The sequence below is a fragment of the Pogoniulus pusillus genome, chromosome 3, assembly GCF_015220805.1.
Source record: "Pogoniulus pusillus isolate bPogPus1 chromosome 3, bPogPus1.pri, whole genome shotgun sequence".
Taxonomy (NCBI): Eukaryota; Metazoa; Chordata; class Aves; order Piciformes; family Lybiidae; genus Pogoniulus; species Pogoniulus pusillus.
The window spans coordinates 30,135,292-30,151,098 of NC_087266.1; the positions used below are offsets into that span (position 1 = coordinate 30,135,292).

The 15,807-nt window shown below is 47.6% G+C and overlaps 1 protein-coding gene across 2 annotated transcripts in view; it reads left to right on the forward strand.

The window, feature by feature from the left end:
* The first annotated feature begins 330 nt into the window (after positions 1-330).
* Positions 331-15,807, forward strand: part of LOC135191419 (fibrinogen-like protein 1) — a 36,836-nt gene continuing 21,359 nt past the window's right edge. For both annotated transcript variants that reach the window (XM_064173729.1, XM_064173712.1), the window contains exon 1: positions 331-471. In XM_064173729.1, coding sequence (XP_064029799.1) covers positions 343-471 — 129 coding nt within the window. In that variant the 5' untranslated portion in view covers positions 331-342. The remainder of the gene's footprint in view (positions 472-15,807) is intronic.

A 15,807-nucleotide genomic window follows, 5' to 3' on the forward strand; every position in this document is an offset into this window, starting at 1 on the left:
CAGCGACTGCCTCCAACCAGGGCTGAGACACGCCACACCGAGCACTTGTTTTCTGCGTAACGTGGACCGCCTATGTTTTTGCAGAATCGGAGCCTGCGGACTCCCGTTCAGACCTTGTGCTCTGCAGAGGCTTCACGCCTAGCCTATGGCCGAGTAACAGCCAAGTAATAGCCCCTGGGCATCAGCATCTATTTTACGATTAAATACTGCTGCTGGTGAGAGCAGGGCTGCACTGCCAAGGCTTTCTGCAGGACGGTCGGCAGCAGAGGGAGCTCAAAGAGAACTTTTGGGGGCTGCTCCCAGGGCTGCTGGAACTTGGTCAGGGGTAGATGCGGTTAACTGATGGCAGGAGCCTTTCCGGATGCGCCTTGCCTAAAGGAAATCTTCGAGCTGAATGCTGGGAATAGGGAGCACCGTGAGGCAGCAGATTCAACAAGGAGTCTCAAGTTTATCATATGTATAAATACATTGGTAAGTAGCTGGTACAAACAATGGTAGTAAATACTGAGCTAAATATATTTGGTATGTTCAGATAATTATGGATTCGAGAAGGATCTAAACATAGATGAAAACTAAGCTGGCTGATGAGAAGAACAGTTTGATTAATACACTCATAGCACTCATAGTTGTGAAAAAAAGGTTACGTGTGCAGGTTATTTACTACAGACTTCATCCTGTGGACTGTGTGTATATCCTGTTAAGTTACTCTCAGCAGGAGTTTATGCTTCTGGGCTACCTTCAGAGAAGGTCCAGATTAGACAAGAGTTTAGAAATACAGAAACCTGGATTCCCCTGTCCTGGGCCCTGAAAGTACCACAATGTGAAGGCAGTTTGGTTATTCAAGCAAATTTTTCACAGAAAACCTGTAACAACCAAAGGATAGGCAAGAGGTGGGAGTCTTCCAGTTTGGCACTCAGACTGAATGACGGGGCTGTGAATGAACTAGCTTGCTAGAGATTGCAGATTCACTTTAAAAGAAAAATAAATAATCAATTTTTCACCAGACAGGTAGACCCCACGTTGCCAGTGAAAGCACCATAACTGTTCCTTTCAGTGTTGTTAACAGCACTAGTGATGTAGAATATTTGTTTGTCTTGATGTGTCACCGTGAGTTTCCTGGAAGTTGATCTATTTTTGTTTAAAAACCAATTCTAGAGTCTGATGACTAAAAAATATTAGCTCTCTGGTAGTGGAAAAAACTTAGGAAGAAGAGTAAAGTGTTGGGAAACAGGTTCGGTGGAGCGCTATGGGAAGATGCCTCTTTGTTCACCAATATGGTTAGATGGTCAAATCCCCTTTATTTCCGTGATACAGTGACTTATATGCATTCTAGCAAGAGGCGTGCTCAGCTTAAGATTGGTTACAGTCAGAGGGTCCAGGGTTACATGTAAGGTGTGCATAGGTTAACTTATCACAACATTCTAAGGGTCAGCCTTCCAGACCACCCACTCCAGCCCCCTTGGTTATCTAGTCTCTGCCCACTGCAGCTGTGTGTGGGGTGCTCAGTTGTTTACATCTCGATTTCCTAGCCTCGCTGGGAACCAAGGACGTTCTCAGCGCCAGTTACCCATGTTTATGACTTTATGTCCTCGACTGGTGAGAAATTCTTCCACAATTCCCTCTTTTTCTTTTTGAGCAACCCACACCTGGCTAACTACCTTAGTTAAGCTCTTCTTAATGCAAGCAAAGACAATACAAGCGCATAGCAGAATTATTATGAAAATAACAAATAGCCGTAAGCCTTCTCCTAATAAGCTGCTTAACCACCCCTGGATTGTCCCAAACAGGTTCTGCAACCAGTCATCAAAAGTCGATGTTTCCTTTTCGATCTTGTCAATACGGCCTTTCTACCAGGTTATACTCTTGTGAATGGACTCACCATGATCTGATAAATTCAAACAACACATCCCTTCGAAGTCCTGGCAGCCGTGTCCTTGGGCTAGCAAAAGAAAATCAACGGTTGCTCGATTTTGCAATAGGGCATGACGAAGGCAATTTTGATCAACCAATAGTTGTCCTAAAACCTTTGTGGTGACGTTGGCTTGTTTTGCTGACCAACACGCGAGTCTCTCTAGCTGTACTAATGCTTTTCCAGCTGCTCCTCCTGGTAGAAATACAGCTAAGGCAACACGAGCAGCTGTAGATAATAATTGAATGTTGTCATTGCAATTAGGACTCAATTATAGAGATCGCTTAGACCGGTGTCGGGCTAGGTCCCTGAGCTGACTAAGATGAGGGGCAAACATTGTCAGTTTACCCAGATAACATGGACCTCCATAAATGTTCTTTGGTATGCCTTGCCAGGCTCTATCACCACAAATAAGGAACACACCAGTGGGAAGTGCCTTAGCAGTTCTGTTGTTCCACAACAGATGACCTTGGCCCCTTCTTGATGCTTTAACACCGTAACGCCAATTGTTTACTCCAGAAGCACCTAAGGGTCTAATATGGGCCTTGTCACTGTCGTTTGAACCGCAGTGTCCGCCCTCATTGCTAAGGAAGTTAAACACAGGGGTGAATGGTGCAGCTACAAATCAACAGTGCTAAAATCAAAGGAATAAACCTGTTAGAGCTTTCATCAGTAACATTAGTCTGGCAAGCTAACAACCCAAGCTTAGCTAACAATCCCAAAAGCTATTTCTGCAAGCGATAGTAAGCCATTCGTTCAAAACCCAAAAGTGCAGACGAACATCACAGTCACAGAAGTGCAGGTGTGCCTCGTCTTCGCTGGCTCTGTGTGGCAGTCGATGCTGCAGACTCGCAGATCACTCAGCTGTCGAGTATTCTTCTCAGACCCCATAGTTCTGGATTCACTCGATGTTCTCATTACACTCCTTAGCTAGAGCTGTGTCTGACTAGTGTGCTTAAGAACTACTTACCTCTAATACAATACAAAGATATGCCCGATATGTTACTATCAGTCTATTCTACTTAGCCTTTTCCCACAGTTCGTCAGCGCTTTTAGAATTTAGGGCAGGTTTTTTTATCTCTTGCAGGGCCCTTGCAAAGAAAAAAGTCACATTGCCATCTTATGTCCATTTTGAGTGGGCTTTGGCCTTTACAAAGCTGTCAAACTGAACCATTCCATTAAACCACATCACTGAAAACTCATAAAAAGTACCCAAATTCGTTAGCCATGGTCCAAACCTTAAAGATCCATACAAAATACAATCATCATGTCAGTGCTTCTTTCAAGTCCTTTTCACAGTTCTGCCATCTGAGCAAACTTCTGCTCACTTTAGGGAAAAACAGGTTGGTCATAATCAGGTTGGTCTTCATCAAGGCCTGTGAAGATAAATGGTCAAACACAAGGCATATACAAGAACAAATGCAGACACATCCATTGCCTAGGCTAGCAGATCCACTGGCCTAGTCTGTATGCTTTGTGGTTAGAAAAATCTCGAGAAAGGAAAAGATTTCTTCTGCTATCCTACTGTCCTCTAACCCATATTCCCCTTTTCACAATGCCTAGATGTACCCAAGAAAAACATCCCATAACATCCTATGTCCTAAGTTCCCAAAACTACAAACCCTTAGTCTTACCTTATCTTACTCTAAGAATCTATCAGCTATAGGAACTTCAAGAAAAGGCAAAGAAAATCCAAGAAGATAACAATACCATGGTATTCTCAGAAAAAGGAAAAGTCAGAATTGTCACAAGGCTCATTTCATTGCAATTAGCAGCTGTTCCAGTAAGCTTCTATACTAGTCCTGTCTTTATCTGTTATTGGGGGAAGGAGCTGACTGGCATTAGCCTACAAGCTCTATCATTCCCTGCTCCTAGTCCAGAATCTGGTTAGTGACTTGCAATGTGGATCTCAGTGCCTACACCCTCGCTGTGAGAGGCAATGCATCTGAGTTCTAGTCTGTCCTGCTTGGTGCCTTCTGTGTCTGTATAAGTTTCCACCCATGGTCAGTGGCACTGGCATCTCTGCTATGGCCTAGCAATCTCCCTCTTTTTCTTTTTGCCACTGAGCAGGGGGTGCAAAAGTCATTGCTGCCTAATCTGTAAAAGGAATTAACCAGCAAGGCGATGGTGAATACCCCAGCCAGGAACTATCAGCCATCATCTGGAATGCAAACTGTTATCATCAGGTGACTAAAAAATACACCTGTGCGTGTCCATGCCTGTAACAGGGGCAAAAATGGTCCTAAGTCATCCTTGTCATTCTTGCTATCATTTCCATAAACTTCTGACTCTGTCTTCAGTAGCATAGTATCACCGTACCTATCAGTGGTTGGAAGAGACCTCATAGGTCATCAGTCCAACCCCCTCACCTCGGGGCTCAAGTCAGACCATGGCACCAAGCGCCACGTCCAACCTTGCCTTGAACAGCTCCAGGAGCCAACCAGGGACGGCGACTCTACCACCTCCCCGGGAAGCCCTTTCAGTATCCAATCAGTCTCCCATGTGAAGAGCTCCTTCCTACATCTGGCAGTGTCTAAACGCTTCGAAGGCTTCGCTGCCTCCTAGCATGGGAAAAAAAAAATTCCGTAAGAGTAGATACTCCGGCAGAAAAAAAATCAGTAAAAGAAATCAACGGGTCGGGGGGGGACGAGGCCCCGCGGCGCCCTCACAGGGTGGCTAGAGGGGGGGAGGGAGGAGGGGGGAGGAGGCCAGCAGCCGCAAGCGCCGCTGTTGGTCCCTTGGCCCTCCATCTCGGCCCAACCCCCCAGCTGTTTCAGGTCAGCCACCACTTGGGTTTTCGTCCTTCCTCCCATCCCACTACCAATCCTTAGGTACACAACATGAAATCTACCCTGAAAACTTCCAAACTGCCGTCTGTCCTCTCAGACTCCTTCAAGACAGAGAAAAAAGGCAGAGGTGAAGCTGTGAGCTATCGAACTGCTAATCTCCCTGTAGCCATACAAACGCAAATTGACTAAACTCCGAAACGACCCAAGGAAACCCACAAACTCTTCCACCCCACCGACCCCTCAGCATCCCCTCAGTCCCCCAGCTGTTGAAGACTCGCGGGAGACCCCTCGGCTTTGGGATTGCGGTCCGTCGGAGATGGGCGGGCATGCGGTGGTGAAGGGGGGCGGATCTGAAGACTGTTCCGCCGAGCCGCGCGGGAAAGGGGAGGGTCCGAGCCGTCCGGTGCGGTCGCGTCTGCTGTCGGTCCATTCTCTCTTTACCGTCCGTTCCTCTGTACCTTCAGTAACGTCTTTTACCGACTGAAAACTAAAAGTCCGTGTCCCGTATCGCATGCAGTCATCCGCGGGGACGCGCGGGCCACAGCGGCAGATTCGACACAGTACACACAGCGGCAGGCAGCCGCCCTCCGCGCGGCAGGTCCGAAAACTTTTCCAAGCTGAGAAGCGATTGTAACTGGCTGCCGGCGGGTCGCTACGGGCAGCCGCCATCATGGATGTGTCAGTGAGTCGCTACGGGCAGTCGCCATCATGGGTGTGTCAGTGAGTCGCTATAGGCAGCCGCAACAACTCAGTCCCAAGCGCGTCTCTCCTAGCGCTCCGGCTAGACCGATCAAAAAGTCCTTAGCTTCCTACGCGCAGCCCACAGAGCTGAAACACGACGAGATGTCTCTCGGAGACTAAGACTCGTCAGCAGGGACAGAAAACAAAGTCATTCACATAGTGATAAACAATTGCACACGCCCAGTTCTTTTCGGGGGTCTTGCAATGCTTTGCAACGAACAATCAGCAGAGAGTTGGTGTGGTCTGCATGCCTCGCAGCAAAGTTGTGTACTCCGAGCGGCTCGCAGGCCTAGCTTCAGTCACAGATGGTTACTATAAAGGCAACTCGCCGGCAACCTTGTTGCGAACCGAGTACCGCTCCTGCGGGTCATACGTGGCTAAATCGGGTTACCGGGCGCGGAGCGGGGCGGGCGGCGGGCGACATGGGTGCCCGCAGGAGCGTGATGTCGCCCATTTCAACTCGCCACAGACTGGCAACCTTCCCAGCCACGCCTTTAAACAGAAGCAGCTCTGCCGAGACCGAAAAACCGAACCACGGAGCTTTCTTTCTTCGGGACGCTCGGGGGGCGGGGGCGGAGGAGAAACCTGGCGCCGCGCAACGCGTCAGAGCTGTTTTCAACGGCCGGCAGGGCTATAAGTACCAGGAGAACCACCGCCCGCCGTGTTCTCTCTCTCGGCTTTCATCTTAGTAACGCGCGGAGCAACCTCCGCCGGGGCGGGACTTAGCTGGCGGGTCGACTCAGAGTCTGTTCCATTGCTAAGAACCGCGTCCCACAGTGCGTCTCTGACCTCCCGCTGCACTTTCGATCTTAAAATCACGGGAGGCTCTTTACCTCGCATGACCCTGCGCACACCGCCCGGGCCAGCAGCTCTCAGAGCTCAGTGTCCGCGAACTTCTCTCACGAGATAAATACGCCAGCAGACGCAGTGCCCCAGCATAACCCTCTGTGGGCCTTACCTGCCTTACACACGGGCGTGTTCACCTTCCGGAAATGAACGTCCAGACTACTGCCACCTCGGGGCAGCGCTACCCGGCCAGCGGCACCGAATTGACGCTTACTCTCTCCGATACGGAGAACGTCCCACAAGTTGATCAGACCCCTCTGTCTTCGGGCCAACCCTCCGGCCTCCAACGCAGTCTCACCTGCGGCCGGCTTGTGTCCTGACTCCTCTGTTCGAGCGCCAGATGTTGGGAAACACGTTCGGTGGAGCGCTATGGGAAGATGCCTCTTTGTTCACCAATATGGTTAGATGGTCAAATCCCCTTTATTTCCGTGATACAGTGACTTATATGCATTCTAGCAAGAGGCGTGCTCAGCTTAAGATTGGTTACAGTCAGAGGGTCCAGGGTTACATGTAAGGTGTGCATAGGTTAACTTATCACAACATTCTAAGGGTCAGCCTTCCAGACCACCCACTCCAGCCCCCTTGGTTATCTAGTCTCTGCCCACTGCAGCTGTGTGTGGGGTGCTCAGTTGTTTACATCTCGATTTCCTAGCCTCGCTGGGAACCAAGGACGTTCTCAGCACCAGTTACCCATGTTTATGACTTTATGTCCTCAACTGGTGAGAAATTCTTCCACAGTAAAGTGTAAGATATGATAAGTGCAGTTGAACCAGCTATGTGCATTTCCGTACATCTACTGTCAGTCTCAGAACAAAGGATGGTGCTTTTTAGTCCTTGATATCTGACAGACTATGCAAGATCTTTAAAAGAAATCCTTGGTCTGCTTACAGTCCTACAGGCTGTCACTGAGAGGCACTTGCCACCTGCATGAGGTGTGTCATAAAGCTGGCAAGCATTTCTTAATTAAGTTCTTGTGTGTTGCAAAACAGTGAGTAACACCTTGGCAGGTCATACTTGGAGCATCAGTGACTGTATTATGAAAACAGGTAATTCTGAAACGTCCTGAGGCAGCGACAGGGAGTAGCCAACTACAGGTGATTGTGGAATGTGGCTCTGTAGCAAAAGGATTAGCAAGATCCTTGGATACACAAAAAGAAAAAAATAAACTGGGTTTGAAATATACTTGGCTCCTGTGTGCTCTCAGGTCTCCAGTCCCAGTAACCACAAGTCCAGAAGAAAGAGGGAAGAGCCATGAGGAGAGTAAAAGGCTGTGATGTACACCTTGTCCTACAGGGATCAAGGAGCTCAAAGCTGTGCTCTGATAGGAAAAGAGTGATGTAATCACATTTGGACAGGGCTTGATCTGGAAAAAGGTCTAGGTCCCCCAAAAGGGGTGTAAGCAGACTTAAGGCTTCAAAATTCAGATCTAGAATGGTATTTCAGCAACTGTCTAACCATAATAGCAATGAAATTGATTAGGCACTTCACTGTTGGGCTGTAGAGATCACTCCAGAGCCTGCAGTCCAACCTAGTGCCCAGCCCTATTCAATCAACTAGGCCATGGCACTAAGTACCTCATACAGTCTTTTCTTGAACACTTCCAGGGACGGTGACTCTACCATCTCCCTTGGCAGTCCATTCCAATGGGAAATCACTCTCTCCATCAAAAACTTCCTCTTAACATCCAGCCTATACCTCCCCTGGCACAACTTGAGACTGTGTCCCCTTGTTCTGTTGCTGGTTGCCTAGCAGAAGAGACCAACCCCCACCTGGCTACAGCCTCTCTTTAGGTAGTTGTAGACAGCAATGAGGTCATCCCTGAGCCTCCTCTTCTCCAGGCTAACCAATCCCAGCTCCCTCAGCCTCTCCTCATAGGGTTTGTGTTCCAGGCCCCTCACCAGCTTCATCGCCCTTTTCTGGACATGTTCCAGTATCTCAACATCTCTTGAATTGAGGAGCCCAGAACTGAACACAGTACTCAAGGTGTGGCCTGACCAGTCTTGAGTACAGGGGAAGAATAACCTCCCTTGTCCTACTGGCCACACTGTTCCTGATGCAGGCCAGGATGCCATTGGCTCTCTTGGCCACCTGGGCACACTGCTGCCTCATTTTCAGGTTACTATCTGCCAGTACCTTCAGGTCCCTTTCTGCCTGGCTGCTCTCCATCCACTCTGTCCCCAGCCTGTAACACTGCTTGGGGTTGTTGTGGCCAAAGTGTAGAACCCTTGTCCAGTCTTGCCCAGGACAAGTTCCGTGCAGCTCCTCACTCCATGACCATGCTGGCTTTCTCAGAGCATATATGCCTGCAGCTGAAGGAGAACTGGAGTTTGGGTTCCTAGCCGGGGGTAGACATACAGCTTTTTGTGTACTTGTAACTAGCCTCAAGCAGAGAAAAAGACATTTGGCAACAGAGGGAGTCTTCTGCTTCTCAGAGTAAGACATATGAATAAAAAGCTGCAGGATGAGACTTGGCAGATTTAGACTCAAGGCAAAAAAACCCAATAATAATTAGCAAAGTGAGTAAATAAGCATTGGAAGTCCTAAGTTCTGTGGCTGGTTCTTCATCACTGAGTATTTTACACCAAAATTTCTTTTCCTCAGAATGATGCTCTAGTTCAAATGGGAGTGAATGAGGTCAAGGGAGTTCTCTGACCTGAGGTAGGGTGAAGATCTTGCAGATAATTCACATACTCCCTCTGGCCTTGTGACTAAGTCTCTTTGGTACAGCTATTCCTGATGTCAGTGTGATTGCTTGGACCTGTGCTTGCCCTCAGGAACTTAATATGTTTGTTGTGTCAACCCATTAAATACTCAGAGACTGCATGCAGACTCATTAGCTAGACTGAATTATGTCTTTGCTCTTTGAATGTTATCGAAACAGGCAGATCTAGCATGTTTCATGGTCTGCCACAACTGCAGCTTCTTTGTACACAGATTCCTGTGGTTACTCCTTGCTAGCAACCACAGACTTTCAATGCACATATGTTGGTTTCATCTATTTTGTAGATTGAAACTATGGTGGCTGATGTCATGCGGATCTTTTTAATTTATCTTACTTTTGGTGAAGCCTTTTATTGTTAGATTTAAAACATAAATAAATATTTGTTGGAGACTGCATGCATTAACTTTGTTTCAGGAGGCTTGGAAGCCCAGATTCCTACAGGAGATGTATAGCAGCTCACACATCAAGAGCCCAGTTACCCCTGCACCTGCAGTGCCTATAAAGGCACATGGTCTGTGGTCTCTCCCAGTGAGCAGGACATTCATGGAAGGTGGGATATAATAGAGAAGATAAAAATATGAAAACAACGTCAAATGCATAAAGCAGCTGGATTCAGGGCAAAGAAGCTGGTTTGCTTGGGGCTGGCTCTAGACTACTCTGAAATATTTTAAGATAGGCAGTCAGACTCTTGCTGTGAAAAAATGAGATCTCTCTACCATGTGCTGGTTTGAGGCTAATTGAAGTAGTTTAATGAGAGAAATGAGATCATTGGTTGTAAAAAGAAAATAATGCTCACGTTTGTATCATGCGTTGGTTTGCTGAGAGGGACAAAAAAGCCAAAATGTCAACAATTTGTTCCACTCTGGTCTGTCATGCTGGATCTATTAGTTTCCTTTTCACTCCACTCTAATTAATCTCTCCACTAATCTCGGCTAACACATAACAGTGTAAACTTTGCTGGATGTTTTGTTTGTCTGTCAAGGAAGAAAGAGAGAGAGAGTAGCTTTGAGCCCTTCTGCACAGCTTTATTTGTCCAGGAAGGAGTTTGGATTTCTGTATTTTTTCTGATTTGTATATAACTGTAAATACTTGTAAATATATTGTGTATATATGCTTATGAATTTTGTTTTGCTGTTGTGCTAGTTTCAAGTAGGCTAGAATGTTTTGGTGAGAAAAACTAGATCATAGGCTGGGAAAGGAAAACAATGGTGATGTCTCCTTCCCTCAGAGTCTTGCTGAAGAAGAAAGGGAAACATTAGATAACACTCTCACCATTTTTGTGGCACTCTGCCTTGAGCTTCTGACTGAGCTGCATCTCCCTAACCTCACCTTCCACTCACTTTTGCTTCTTAAGCCCTTGGCTGAACCTCTATTCTTCCTTGGGACTGGGGTAAGGTTGAGAGGGGCAGGGGGAAGGTGCAGGGGTGGTTGAGAGCCCCTCCTGGGGACTCAGATTCCTGGGAGGGGAGGTGTGTTTCTGTATTACCTTTTACCTTGTATATTTCTGTATATGACTGTATATACTGTAAATATCTGCTTGTATATTGTGCTAGCTGTAAATAAATAGCTTCATTTATTTTTCCAGAGCCGTCTGAGTCTAGTCTGGGTGATTTCTAAAGTGTGTGTGTGGGGGGAGGTAACACCCAAACCATCACATATTTTTTATTTCTCACCCAATGTGGGGCAAATTCATTTTGAGTGACTGTTAATTAACTCTGGGAATCAGAATGAATCTAATGAAGCAGCTATTTTATTAGTGGGGGGCTATTGTGTGGCCTGTTTTCTGTTTTCTTGTGTACAATTGGATCAAAGCCCAGGTTGTTTATTTCTTTCTTAATGTAGCTTATAAGGAGGCTAAAGCTAACCTCACAACCATTTTCTGGTCCTGGGGTGATCTCATTCTTGGGTATGCTGGTTTTAATGTCACTGAAAATTTTACCAGTAACATTACATAGGCATTTACCAATAATATTTCAGGCAATCAAAATACTGCTTTATCTACTGCATTGATGAGAGTTATCTTACCCAGAACTGAGATGCCAGACCCTTGTTCAGAATTTTATTCACACCAAATTGTGGCATTTTTGGTGTGTGTGATCCTGGGTCTTATAATTTTATATTTTATAATACTTTTAACATTCTATGTGAAAAATTCGAATGCAATGCCTGTGAATGCTAAAAAGAAAGAGAAAGGGACAGTGTTGCAAAAACAATGTACCAGTGGAAACCAAAACAAAGATAACTCAGGGGGAACACCACCTTCTTCCCAACAAGGGACAGCTACCACTATATCTCCCTCTCCAGATTCTGGGAATGCTGCCAACACTCCTAGCGGGAATAATAACAAAGCAGGCTTGGCAGGCATCCCAGGAGTACAGGCAGATACTCAAAGCCAGAATGTTCCCACTACTAATAATAACAATAATAATAACACTAACTCAGCCAGTTCGAATCCCCACCAGCAGACCAGAACCCTGTTAGCTCCAAGGCAGATCTGAACTCACAGACCTCAGGCCAGACCCCCAGTGATTCAAACCCTCCAGTAGACACGTCAAAGTCTGTTGCTGTGTGTGGAAGAATTTCTCACCAGTCGAGGACATAAAGTCATAAACATGGGTAACTGGCACTGAGAACGTCCTTGGTTCCCAGCGAGGCTAGGAAATCGAGATGTAAACAACTGAGCACCCCACACACAGCTGCAGTGGGCAGAGACTAGATAACCAAGGGGGCTGGAGTGGGTGGTCTGGGAGGCTGACCCTTAGAATGTTGTGATAAGTTAACCTATGCACACCTTACATGTAACTCTGGACCCTCTGACTGTAACCAATCTTAAGCTGAGCACGCCTCTTGCTAGAATGCATATAAGTCACTGTATCACGGAAATAAAGGGGATTTGACCATCTAACCATATTGGTGAACAAAGAGTCATCTTCCCATAGCGCTCCACCGAACGTGATTCCCAACATCTGGCGCTCGAACAGAGGAGTCAGGACACAAGCCGGCCGCAGGTGACACTGCGTTGGGGGCCGGAGGGTTGGCCCGAAGACAGAGGGGTCCGAACAACTTGTGGGACGTTCTCCGTATCGGAGAGAGTAAGCGTCATTCGGTGCCGCTGGGCCGGGTAGCGCTGCCCCGAGGTGGCAGTAGTCTGGACGTTCATTTCCGGAGTGAACAGCCCGTGTGTAAGGCAGGTAAGGCCCACAGTGGATTTGCTGGGGCACTGCGTCTGCGGGCGTATTTATCTCGTGAGAGAAGTTCGCCGGACACTGAGCTCTGAGAGCTGCTGGCCCGGGCGTATGCGCAGGGTCATGCGAGTAAAGAGCCTCCCATGATTTTAAGATCGAAGTGCAGCAGGAGGTCGGAGAGACGCGCTTGGGACTGAGTTGCGGCTGCCTATAGCGACTCACTGACACACCCATGATGGCGGCTGCCCGTAGCGACTCACTGACACAGCCATGATGGCGGCTGCCCGCAGCGACCCGCCGGCAGCCAGTTACAAATGCTTCTCAGCTTGGAAAAGTTTTCGGCCCTGCCGCGCGGAGGGCGGCTGCCTGCCGCTGTGTGTACTGTGTCGAATATGCCGCTGTGGCCCGCGCGTCCCCGCGGATGACTGCATGCGATACGGGACACGGACTTTTAGTTTTCAGCCGGTGAAAGACGTTACTGAAGGTACAGAGGAACGGACGGTAAAGAGAGAATGGACCGACGGCAGACGCGACCGCACCGGACGGCTCGGGACCCTCCCTTTCCCGCGGCTCGGCGGAACAGTCTTCAGATCCGCCCCCTTCACCACCGCATGCCCGCCCATCTCCAACGGACCGCATCCCAAAGCCGAGGGGTCTCCCGCGAGCCTTCAACAACTGGGGGACTGAGGGGGATGCTGAGGGGTCGGTGGGGTGGGAAGAGTTTGTGGCTTTCCTTGAGTCGTTTCGGAGTTTAGTCAATTTGCGTTTGTATAGCTACAGGGAGATTAGCAGTTCGATAGCTCACAGCTTCACCTCTGCCTTTTTTTTTTTTCTCTCTCTCTGTCTTGCAGCGTCTGAGAGGGAAGACGGCAGTTGGGAAGTTTTCAGAGTAGATTTCATGTTGTGTACTAAGGATCGATAGTGGGATGGGAGACGGACGGAAACAGCAAGTGGTGGCTGACCTGAAACAGCTGGGGGTTGGGCGAGATGGAGGGCCAAGGACAAAAGCGGCGCTGCGGCTGCTGGCCTCCTCCCCCTCCTCCTCCCCCCCCTCTAGCCACCTGTGGAGGGCCCGCGGGTCCCCATTACCCCCCCGCCCGTTGTTTCTTTTACTGATTTTTTTTCTGCCGGAGTTATCTCCTTTTACGGATTTTTTTTTCCCTGCTCGGAGGCAGCGAAGCCTCGAAGCTGTTTAGACACTGCCAGATGTGAGGAGAGAGCTCTTCACTGGGAGACTGATTGGATACTGGAATGGGCTTCCCGGGGAGGTGGTAGAGTCGCCGTCCCTGGTGCCCTGGAGCTGTTCAAGGCAAGGTTGGACGTGGCGCTTGGTGCCATGGTCTGACCTTGAGCCCCGTGGTGAGGGGTTGGACTTGATGACCTATGAGGTCTCTTCCAACCCTGATGGTACTGTGATACTATGCTACTGAAGACAGATGTCAGAAAGTTTATGGAAATGATAGCAAGAATGACAAGGATGACTTAGGACCATTTTTGCCCCTGTTACAGGCATGGACACGCACAGGTGTATTTTTTAGTCACCTGATGATAACAGTTTGCATTCCAGATGATGCTGATAGTTCCTGGCTGGGGGTTATTCACCATCGCCTTGCTGGTTAATTCCTTTTACAGATTAGGCAGCAATGACTTTTGCACCCCCTGCTCAGTGGCAAAAAGAAAAAGAGGGAGATTGCTAGGCCATAGCAGAGATGCCAGTGCCACTGACCATGGGTGGAAACTTATACAGACACAGAAGGCACCAAGCAGGACAGACTAGAACTCAGATGCATTGCCTCTCACAGCGAGGGTGTAGGCACTGAGATCCACATTGCAAGTCACTAACCAGATTCTGGACTAGGAGCAGGGAATGATAGAGCTTGTAGGCTAATGCCAGTCAGCTCCTTCCCCCAATAACAGATAAAGACAGGACTAGTATAGAAGCTTACTGGAACAGCTGCTAATTGCAATGAAATGAGCCTTGTGACAATTCTGACTTTTCCTTTTTCTGAGAATACCATGGTATTGTTATCTTCTTGGATTTTCTTTGCCTTTTCTTGAAGTTCCTATACCTGATAGATTCTTAGAGTAAGATAAGTTAAGACTAAGGGTTTGTAGTTTTGGGAACTTAGGACATAAGGATGTTATGGGATGTTTTTCTTGGGTATATCTAGGCATTGTTGAAAAGGGGAATATGGGTTAGAGGACAGTAGGATAGCAGAAGAAATCTTTTCCTTCTCGAGATTTTTCTAACCACAGCATACAGACTAGGCCAGTGGATCTGCTAGCCTAGGCAATGGATGTGTCTGCATTTGTTCTTGTATCTGCTTGTGTTTGACCATTTATCTTCACAGGCCTTGATGAAGACCAACCTGATTATGACCAACCTGTTTTTCCCTAAAGTGAGCAGAAGTTTTGCTCAGATGGCAGAACTGTGAAAGGACTGAAAGAAGCACTGACATGATGATTGTATTTGTATGGATCTTAAAGGTTTGGACCATGGCTAACGAATTTGGGTACTTTTATGAGTTTTCAGTGATGTGGTTTAATGGAATAGGTTCAGTTTGACAGCTTTGTAAAGGCCAAAGCCCACTCAAATTGGCATAAGATGGCAATGTGACTTTTTTCTCTTGCAAGGGCCCTGCAAGAGATAAAAAGACACTGCCCTAAATTCTAAAAGCAGATGAAGAACTGTGGGAAAAGGCCTAAGTAGAATAGACTGATAGTAACATCTAGGGCATATCTTTGTATTGTGTTTAGAGGTTAGTAGTTCTTAAGCACAATAGTCAGACACAGCTCATAGCTAAGGAGTGTAATGAGAACATCGAGTGAATCCAGAACTATGGGAGTCTGAGAAGAATACTCGACAGCTGAGTGATCTGCGAGTCTGCAGCGTCGACTGCCACACAGAGCCAGTGCAGACGTGGCACACCTGCACTCTCCTGTGACTGTGATGTTCGTCTGCACTTTTGGGTTTTTGAACGAATGGCTTACTATCGCTTGCAGAAATAGCTTTTGGGGATTGTTAGCTAAGCTTGGGTTGCTAAGCTTGCCAGACTAATGCTACTGATGAAAGCTCTAACAGGTTTATTCCTTTTGATTGTAGCACTGTTGATTTGTAGCTGCACCATTCACCCCTGTGTTAAACAGCCTATGATAACTTCCATAGCAATGAGGGGCGGACACTGCAGTTCAAACGACACTGAGCAAGGCCCATGTTAGACTTTAGGTGCTTCTGGAGTAAACAATTGGCGTTTGGGTTAAAGCATCAAGAAGGGGCCAAGGTCATCTGTTGTGGAAACAACAGGAACTGCTAAGGCACTTCCCACTGGTGTGTTCCTTATTTGTGGTGATAGAGCCTGGCAAGGCATACCAAAGAACGTTAAGGAGGTCCATGTTATCTGGGTAAACTGACAATGTTTGCCCCTCATCTTAGTCAGCTCAGGGACCTAGCCCGACACCGGTCTAAGCGATCTCTATAATTGAGTCCTAATTGCAATGACAACGTTCAATTGTTATCCACAGCTGCTCGTGTTGCCTTAGCTGTATTTCTACCAGGAGGAGCGGCTGGAAAAGCATTAGTACAGCTAGAGAGACTCGCGTGTTGGTCAGCAAAAC